This window comes from Pectinophora gossypiella, chromosome 5, assembly GCF_024362695.1.
Source record: "Pectinophora gossypiella chromosome 5, ilPecGoss1.1, whole genome shotgun sequence".
In the NCBI taxonomy this organism is placed as follows: domain Eukaryota; kingdom Metazoa; phylum Arthropoda; class Insecta; order Lepidoptera; family Gelechiidae; genus Pectinophora; species Pectinophora gossypiella.
The window spans coordinates 11,509,206-11,519,343 of record NC_065408.1 but is presented as its reverse complement, the minus strand read 5'-3'; the positions used below and the strand labels follow the sequence as shown (position 1 = coordinate 11,519,343).

At 36.6% G+C, this 10,138-nt stretch overlaps 1 protein-coding gene across 1 annotated transcript; it reads left to right on the top strand.

Annotated features, from left to right (window-relative positions):
- Positions 1 to 1,293: 1,293 nt before the first annotated feature.
- On the top strand, positions 1,294 to 9,861 carry LOC126367116 (cuticle protein 19-like). Its single transcript, XM_050010527.1, has 4 exons — positions 1,294 to 1,408; positions 4,013 to 4,192; positions 8,960 to 9,056; positions 9,354 to 9,861. Exons 1-4 carry the CDS (start codon positions 1,397 to 1,399, stop codon positions 9,482 to 9,484), a joined length of 420 nt encoding a protein of 139 aa, XP_049866484.1. The 5' UTR covers positions 1,294 to 1,396; the 3' UTR covers positions 9,485 to 9,861.
- Positions 9,862 to 10,138: the final 277 nt, after the last annotated feature.

Below are 10,138 nucleotides of genomic sequence, written 5' to 3'. Positions count from 1 at the left end.
ATATACCTAAATTAAGGTCATTTCCAAGGAACCCCGACATGACGTTATTCAATGTTCCATAACATTTACGTTATTAAAAATCAGTAATAGCTTTGTAATTAATTTCCTTTAACTCGATAAGGTTATTGGTAATAAAAATAACTTATGTAAAATCTGTGTAAAACAGAACTGTGTAAAAGCAATAAATTATATAAACGCAATCCACTTGATTGTCTTGTGAAATTGTAATATACAAAAACCAACGTCCCGCTGCTGGGCACAGACCACCCGTCGATCAACCGGAGGGGATATGGAGCATAATCCACCACGCTGCTCCATTGCGGGTGTTTATAACCATAGCCATGATCAATGGCTAATCAGGTGATTCAACACTGCATCACGCTCGACCTAATTCCATGCAAATTCCATAGTAATTTTGTGTTTTGACGTTCAGTAAAAAGTGATTTGACTAGTTGGAAACTACCCTATTGTTTGCATTTTGGTTAACGCGTACATCCGTTGTTGAAACCTGAGAGAGAGTCGTGGGGAAGGACCGGAAGTAAGACTTGCCCAAACGTGGGACAGTTGGACGTAACCTAAAGATAAGATTAGTAGTAAAGTCAATTGTATCTACTTATCTATTTTTCGTTAAGTGATAAACATCCCAAAGATGTCGGAACGCCTCTCAACTATATACGATGTAACTGTACAAACAAACATATATAAACTCACGCCCGTAATTCCTAATAGGATGGGCAGAACTACAAATAATCAATGACAACTTACAGCCATTGTCGATGCGAAGTCCTAAGATGTATATGATGAACTTTATGGTGACAAGGGATCAGCCTAGGTGAGGGGGGTGAGGCGAGGGGGAGGCAAAAATACATAATAATACCAATAAATTGAGCTTGAATTAGGTAAGAGAAAACTACACTAATGTAGAATCAAAGAATGATGGTGACGATACGAGCTACTAAACATTAAGTGTAATATTGATTATAAGCGAAACACAACAAGCAACTAACGAAAACAAGTAACTAACAAAAAATCAAGTTGCTGTATCAAATCTTTAGGATGGTAAGAAAAGTTCTTAATTGCTTTTTTCAATATTTTGAAGAAACCTTCTTAATTCAAATTAATTAATAAAATATTGATACATAAAATGTGAAAAACTAATCGGAAGATAAATAAAAGTACCTACAAATAATAATCCAATGTGTTTTTATGATTTTTCACAACGACCCGCGTTGCCACCACCCTGCGCTCGCGCATATAAAGTCTGTGTAGAGTTTCACTCGATACACTCCACATACAGCCTTTCCAACGTATACTTCCATTTTTTATCGGTCTTCCCGTGACAGTGTGGTGGTGCTTTAAGTAGTTGTGAATTTAAAAATAAATATAAGCTAGAGAAATGGCCTGTAAGGTAAGAAGTTTTCATCAAAATCATAACATAGACTCTTCTATATCGCTAAGAGGTTGCTACTGGTACTTTTAATTCATATTATGGCTTCTAACCTAATAAGTACGTAACTCACTAAATAATTACCTTTTTAAGACATTTGTGGTTAAAAACCGTCAAATTGTTTTAATTTATGCTAAATAACTTCCGCCACGTAATCGCCGTTTGGTTTACTTTTTTTAATCTGGATTGGAATATTTTGTCGCCTATTTTAAGTGTGTACTTGGAAGTCAATGACCTATTAATAGTAGCATGTGTATGCTACGATTTTCAGGCATTCGAAGTTTGAAACTTCCTGTAAATGTTATGCTACTTTTGTACTATTATCCAGTCGTTGACATGTCTGTTATGTAAAATTAGTTCTCATTGCGATAACATTAATACTGGATTTATAAATATTTAAATGACACTTTATCGGAACTTTTCAAACATAATGAATATGAATTTAATAAAATAATAATTATTGAAATTAAATGGAATATATTAAAATTAAGATAATATTATATTTGATTTCGTTTAGTTTAGGTTATTTACTCTAACAGGGAAAGTATACACTCTATGTATCTAAATATAATAATTATGTATCTAATACTTACATCATGAATGTAACAGGTTAGGCAGGATATACACATAGGGTACAGTTTGAACATTTACTTGTAAAGATAATCGTTATCTTTCACTCATTGTTTTCTTCATTCATATTATTTCAACCATAAACGCTCGTTATAACAACATGTAATCGGTTACATAAACTTTCAAACAAAAACCCAAAATGATCTTGGGTGCATCTTCGGATAAACAATTGTTTTCTCACAATGATATCGAGACAATCCAATGTCACAACAAAACAATAACATTGTTATAACAAGTGAAAACAAAAGTTATGTGTAAAACGTAAGAAGCAAGAAACACTACGTAACGCTTTGTAACAAACATCTGAAAGTTTGTGGGAATATAGTGAAAAAACCAGCTTTTGTTCCGAAGGCATCGATTCCGAGATAGTTGTAATTAATTGAAAAAAGAACGTTGACTTTACTGTGACTCTCTATTGAATATTCTTCGGTGTGATTAATTAGATAGGTATGCGTTATTATTAGAGGGTCAATTGTTTCTATAAACGACATAGTTTCTGATCCTATTTTGTATAAGTATATAGATTTGGCATTTCTAGTTATGTATCTATAGGAAGTCATATTCGTATCTTAGTGCTAAGAGGAAATGCTAGACTACAATTTTTGGGATATCTTATTATCATACATACATTTTTGAGTTCATTAAATTGTTTTCACGAATTCAGTCATTCGAGCTACATCTTAGGTAAATAGAACTTATATTGCTTCTGATAAGTTCGATTAAGTAATTTAAAGACAAGGTAGTAACGATTGTTTTTTCTGTATCCTAATTACTGTCCCACTGCTGGGCAAAGGCCTTCCCCTTCTCTTTCCAACCCTCCCTGTCTTGGGCATCGTTCTGCCAAGTGTGCCGGAAAACGTCCAGCTCGTCCCTCCACCGCATCGTGGTCTGCCTCGTCGTCGACGACTCTGTGGGGACCAACCACGATTAAGAAAATAAAATGTATGCAGTCATGTAAATACTTCCTCATCTAGGGCCTTAGCTAATTTGCAAACATGACAGTGAGAGTGATAAAAATATTATGAGATTTTTGTCAATCCCATACATTTCTTATGCAACTGCCTCTGGTGTAAACTGCATACATTTTGTACGTGGACCTACCGTAGTTGAACCACCATGGTGTCCTAGTCAGATATGGTCCTATTAACATCACAAGGGAATATAATTCTTTGCCGTCTTCTGTGTTTCCGAATGCATAAAACCCGGGTGCTTTCAAGGCCAGAGTGAACAGGCACCTTCTGGGCGAGCTCGCTCCATCTTAGGCCTCGACAATGCCTTCGGGCAAGTCTGGGGCCAACAGCAAACCCATCAAAGGTAAAAAAAAAAAACAATAAAAGCATTCTTCCTTACAATCACTCTCTTGATATACCAACTATTATGTGCAGTTACTTATAACAGCGTATAACAAGTTGCTATTTTCTAATACAACTGATTATGCATACTATGCATGCATATTAACAAGGTGCCAACAACAACTGTTTGTTCATGATTTCCCAATGATTGTTTTATTGATTAGAGGTGTTAGTTTCCTCGTGAAAAAGTAAATACACACGTACTTATTTACATCTACAATGTGTGAATGTTTATAATTTTACGTAGATTAATTTTTAATGTTAACTATAGCTTTAAATATAAGTAAGTAGATTACTCTTGCCCAAAATCTCAAACTGGATAGCTTATTATAAGGCTCTTTCTGTGATGTAGGGTCTTTAGAACTTACAAAATCAATAGAGAAACCATTAAAACATATTTTAATTTCCTCATTACATTCCACTTGAACAAATCCTCTATATTATGACTACCGCGCCATATTTGGGAGGTCTCCTCTCACTCTACCAGAATCGATTAGGATCATAGATCTAGATTTTCGCGCGTTTAAGTATATCTATACTTCGTCATTATTTGTAAAACCATCTCTTTTATTTAAATTTCCAGCTGATACCCGTGGTCCTAGCGCTGGCGGCGTGCGCGCACGCTCGCCTGTACACGTCGTGGCGACCAATCGACGCACAGCCCGCCGCCGCGGTGCATCACCATGCGCACGCGCCGGTCGCGGAGCCACGCCTCGGCTATGAGCACCACCATATCTCCGAGGATGAGCACGTCGACTATTATGTAAGACAATTTCTTCTCAGTGTTATTGTGGGATACACCTACACTAACATGCTGCTCGATACTATAGCAGTTTCGTGTATAACCTTCCCAAAAATATTTTTTTCAAATTCGGAATTTTTCAAATGTAGCTGCAATTTCTGAATTAAGTAGTAGTTTATAGCTGAAAAGAATCAAATAGTTACCGATTTGGAATTCTTGTGAGTTCTATGACAGTTATTGAATAATCTTATACTCAATGATAATAGACTCTTATAAAAATTCGACAGTAATGTCTACATTACTATCGAATTTCGAAGCCTTTAATTTAACATTACGATATTTCAGTTCAAATAGTAAGCCCGTGCCCCGAATCAGTTCAGAGTTAAATATACGTATTGAAATATTGTACACTTTGCATGCCACTAAACCATAATAAATTGCAAACTACGTAACTAGTTGGACAGTAAAACGAAAAGTATATACTAAAACTAAACTACTCAATAGTATACGGAATCTTCATTATAATATAGTTAGTGTGAAATTACGTCATGATATCTACCTGATAAGCAGTCGGTAATACAGATTAGAATCACATACTTGGCCTCACATCGTCTTCGCTATTATGTAATTTTCAATTTGTTAAAGTCGGGTAAATTGTCTATTTATATGGCGATGGTTACCTTATGGTAATTTATGATAGTAAAGTAGGTAAAATTCCTTCTACTACTTCATACATAAACTCACACCCGTAATCTCTATCTTCTTCTATCGAATGGTTTGAGAGATGGACTACCAACCCCATCAACCATCAGGTAAGAGTTATTATTGAGCTGCCAAAAGCCCCGTCATGGCTCTTGCGACGACTACATACTTACATCGGTAAATAGTTACCGGGACCAACGGCTTAACGTGTATTCCGAAGCACGGATCATCTTACTTTCGGAAAATCAGATGATCAGCCTGTAATATACTAACCTAACTAGGGATCACAAAGTGATTTTTGTGATATGTCCCCACCGGAATTTGAACCCGGGTGAAGACCTACAACGGGTGGAGATGGGAGCCATCGGTACGGTAATGCAGGACGGAAGGGGCAAGTCACAGGGACTGTAACCTGGAACCTGATAGAGGGCAGCAGTAACTGTCAGTACTATTCAAAGACGGAGGATTCCTAGTACGACTTTGAAATAGACTATTCTGGGTGCCATATCACTCGCGTCAGACAGTACTGTGAAAACATTGCCCTATTTTTCCATAAAAAAAATAGCATGGAGAAAGCTACACCGACAAAAGCGTCTAGCTTATATTAGTGATGTGATGATAAAAATAGTATAATTTGACATTATTTCAGTTCATAACATGTATCATAGTCAGGATAAGGGTGTGAACTATTCAGAGTTCTCTGCTGCCCATTTGAGGCCCTGCGTTAGGGACTATGGGACTGGATTATTCTTTTCCTTGAATTACGAGATGGCAAAGGCCCATTTACTTAAAGAGACTTTTGTTTAAAACAGTATTTTTATTTATTATTAGTCTATTAGGGTAATTGACCGTGAGCTTGATCCCTATCGAATGTCGTGAAATCGCACAGCCCACTGCTCATGTCACCAGTGTTTCACTTTCATTCACTTTCTTGAATGCTTCGACGTTTCGTTTGTAATACACTTGGTCTTGCTTTTGCATTCAAAAGGAATATCAATAATCATATATTATTACTGCCATAATTACGACGTGATAATTTAAAATGGATTTATTTTTAATGACAAAGCTAATTTAAAAGTAATTCCTTCAATTTTTTGCGTACCATCGACGTACTTAATTAAATTTAAATAAGAATAAGATTTCACAAAATAAGTATTTTTGTTCTGGAATCACCAGAATTCTCGAGGTTTCTGGAGCTCGAGAATTCTCGAGCAGCAACTACAGTATAGAATCAAGATTGATTCTAAATAAAGATCAATATAACACTTACTATTGACACAAAATTCAAGTGACTCATATATATGCCATTGCAATGTTCAAATTGCAAGCAATATTGTAGGTACTAGGTACACATTGCTCAACCACGTAGAAATTGTGTATATTATTATGGTATTACACACTTTATGTAATGAGGTACAAAGTTTTACGTTTTACTCGAAATGAAAGCGTGGTATTGAGTAAACTGATGCTATGTAAGTACCCGGTGTATGGTAATGAGGCATTACAGTACATTTTGCTGTCTTGGTTTCTTAAATATGACAAACACTTTGGTGTTGGTTGTTTGAACAGGTGCAATATCTTCTTCTATCGTGTGGGTTGTGAGGTGAATTACCAACCTCATCAACCAAATGTCAAATATTGCCAAAAAAGCAATATTGCTTTTTTAGACGATTTTTTTTTTAAATTTATTTATCAATGTTCTAGAACTATCTTCATAAGACCATCCCAATACAATAGTTCACTAAAAATAAACATAATTATAGAAATCTTAAAGTAAGAGCAATTTTATTAATTATACGTATGTATACGTACCTGGAACCTGACTGACAGGGGGCAGCAGTAACTGTCAGTATTATTCAGAGGCGGAGGACAGGAGTCCTAGTATGGCTTTGTAATAGACTACTTTGGGCGCCATTCCACTTGCGTCAGACAGAGTACTGCGGGGCGGAAGGCAAGAGGGAAACCACTGCCCTATATTTTCCCTAAAAAGTAGCAATCATGCTACACCGATAAGAGCGTGACTCTCAAATTAGTGATGATGATACGTACATAGCATGTAACATAATAAGGTGACTTTTCGGAATTCGGCCAGGCTACATATACATAATATAATAATATCAGTCCTTTCTGCGATCTCATTAAGTGTGTGTAGTGCTCGAGTCAGGGGCGATTTGTTTACGAATTGCTTCGATGTGGCCTTTTTAACCCCCCTGGTCAACAGAAGTTCTGTGAGCTATTTTAATCCAAAATTGAGGTAACTTTATTTCCAAATTATGAATTATTAGAAACGCAGTAAATACCTAAGTAAAAAGTGAAACGTAACAGATAATGTGGTACACTAACAATGGTCTGTTAGTTAACGAAGACAAGACTTCCTCCAGTATGTTGACAAGTTCAGTGAGCGCGGCGTCTTTGATGTTTGGTGTAGGTAAAGAGCGGAAGCGGAATATAATATTAATGATATTTACTTTTTTTAAGTTTGCTATGATAATGGCATTTGTATCTGAAATAAATTCGGACAAAATATTTTGCAGTAGAATTTCTAAGATTCTTGGCAAATGTTACTAAAATAAAATATATTTATTGGCCAATCAACTTAATGACTATGGGTCCGTACCCATGCATGTTGATGCTCGTGACCGTTCACGAGCATCAACATGCATACATTTTGGTACCATGTCACATGATGTTTTTTCACAAATTGCACTGTAAGTCTCACTAAATGTCAAATATGTTAGCGCGACAGAGTCCTACAGTGGGTACATTATATTGCTCATGACTGTGCAGTTATAACAGTAACAGAATAAATAGTTATAAATTACTACTGGTACTTACAATGGGTAAAATCTGTGCTTAATATAAAACTCTCTAACTTAGTATGTTACTTAAAATATTATTTGCTCCTGCTCAAAAATACTAAACTTATTTTTTTTTGTCAAACCCTGTGTGGTCAAAAGTTAACAAAGTTCAGTTGTTTGAGTAGTCCAGCCATTACTCTTGTGACTTTCGTATATCGTGAGCAGACGAAGCGGTTGCGCAAGCGCACATGGCGGTGCGTTTCTCTGCGACACTTCCGAAGACGCTCCCCTGATCTAGATACCAGCATAGTACCAATGCATTGTATAATATTTGTGTGGTGCTTACAGAGTTCCGTGTGGAAATGTGACTACAATTTAATAGTTTTATAATTTACAATTATGATAAACATTCAGTACTTACATATTATCACTTATTCTTTAAAAGTCTCACTTTATTGCACAGAACTTTATCAAGAACAATAACCAGTATAAGTAGCCTGCATCTAGTTCTCTCGCGTGCAGGCGGAAGGGCAAGAATTTATTAGATGTTTCATCCTGTGGGGAACCTTTCCGCACTCACACTCTAAGTTGGAATGAGAACCTGAACAGGTTTTCCTTATTCCCGCCAACCTGTGCCTGTGCAACGCCATTGCCGTAGCCAAATACTGGGAGGAAGCTGTCTAAGTAAACGTCTTTTTTGCAATCGACACGAATAGAAGAAGAGACCAGTACGGTCACGAGCATTAATATGTATACACTTTGGTACCATGTCACATTAACTTTTTTGACAAATTGAACTGTAAGTCTCACTAAATGACATATATGTTAGTGCGACAGAGTCCTAAAGTGGGTACATTATATTGCTCATGACTACTAGTAATTATTTTATCGATTTTTATTCACCTCGCGTTCATTATTGCAGGAATAGGATGACCGAATAGGAGTCTACTCATGAATGAGACAAAGGAAGTGGAGTGTTGTACAGATCAAATATTTGAAGCTTATAATGATTTTTCTTTTTTAGATAGGTAAATTATAAGCTCGTTATTTTGAAATTTGTGACTCCGCTTTAATCAAGGACTTTATCACATTCGCGTGGATGGGACACAAACTCATGATGGTGTAATGGTTAACACGCTCGCGGTTAACAAGAGCTGCGGTTTCAAACCCATCCGAGTCAGACTTTTTCTATTTTTCTGTTTCTTTCCCCTTGCATAGCTTAACCCTTCGGCTGCCTACGAAGCTCTGTACAGACCCATCTCACGCTTGTATTTCGCTTCTGTTACAGGCGTATCCGAAGTACGTGTTCAAGTACGGAGTGAACGACTTCCACTCAGGCGATATCAAGACCCACCACGAGAGCCGCGATGGTGATGTTGTCAAAGGTAAACAAGCTTACAGCATTTTTCTGAATATTAGTCAATGGTGAAAGAAATTGGGATGAGATATGGGAACGTCTGTACGTAAGGGCATTATTAGCGTAAAGACGTTATTACAAGACACGATTGGTTGGGTGCAATCGTCTTCGATGTGCTATCGCACTGCCCGATCCCTACACATTGGGCCCAATTGGAGCATAGCAATTATACTAAATTCGATGGTCAAACCCCGTGGGATTGTGGCTCTGCCGTAAGCATCTATATATAAACTTATATTATATGTGTGTCTTGATGTTTATCCAGGTCAGTACACAGTGGTAGAGCCTGACGGTTCAATCCGCACTGTGGACTACACCGCTGACAAACACAATGGGTTCAACGCCGTCGTGCACAAGACTGCTCCGATCTCGCAACATGAAGCTCACCACCTTTAAATAATATTGTAACATGTACTATTCTGAATTTCAAAGAAATATCCAAGATCAATAATCCCTTAGACCTTACTTATGGGTTGAGGTTGAGGCACGCGCCGCGCGATTTTATCAATAATATGGCGATGTATTAGAGCGTTCACGGAGAAGCGTTGTCACATTTAATTTATATTCAGTGACGTGTACTCAACACTCTGCGTCTCCGTAAAGAAGACCTTAAAAAATGATAAGTTCGCCTGCGCAGATCATAATGATGAAGAGGCGTTAAATATGGAGTCACAGGCTGCACTTCTGTAGATTATTAAAATATATTTTGGATTAGCTTGTGAAGTCATACGACGCCGACGCAATTATAATTAACAAATTCATTAATATCTTAAGACAAGAAACGTCACTGATGTTGTGTCCAAATATTCGTGATAAACAATTGTAAGACAAAAAAAATTATGGGATCAAAATGTAATCTTTACAATTTTTATATTGTTTCCTTTTTTGAAATTCAGAGTAGATAGATATAAAGGTTACAATGTCATTGTTATTGTTTTAATAGTCGTCTGTGCTCAACATGCCAGTTCTCGCATAAGTTGTTAACTAGCGTACCTATTTAATTTTAGGTTATTGATAATTTAGTGCAATATTAAAAGAAGAGAGAGGAAA

Excerpts from the sequence above, each read along its gene's own strand:
- LOC126367116 (XM_050010527.1), top strand. Across the intron at positions 4,193-8,959 it reads ATGAGCACGTCGACTATTAT|GCGTATCCGAAGTACGTGTT; the intron begins GTAAGACAATTT and ends CTTCTGTTACAG. Across the intron at positions 9,057-9,353 it reads CGATGGTGATGTTGTCAAAG|GTCAGTACACAGTGGTAGAG; the intron begins GTAAACAAGCTT and ends ATGTTTATCCAG.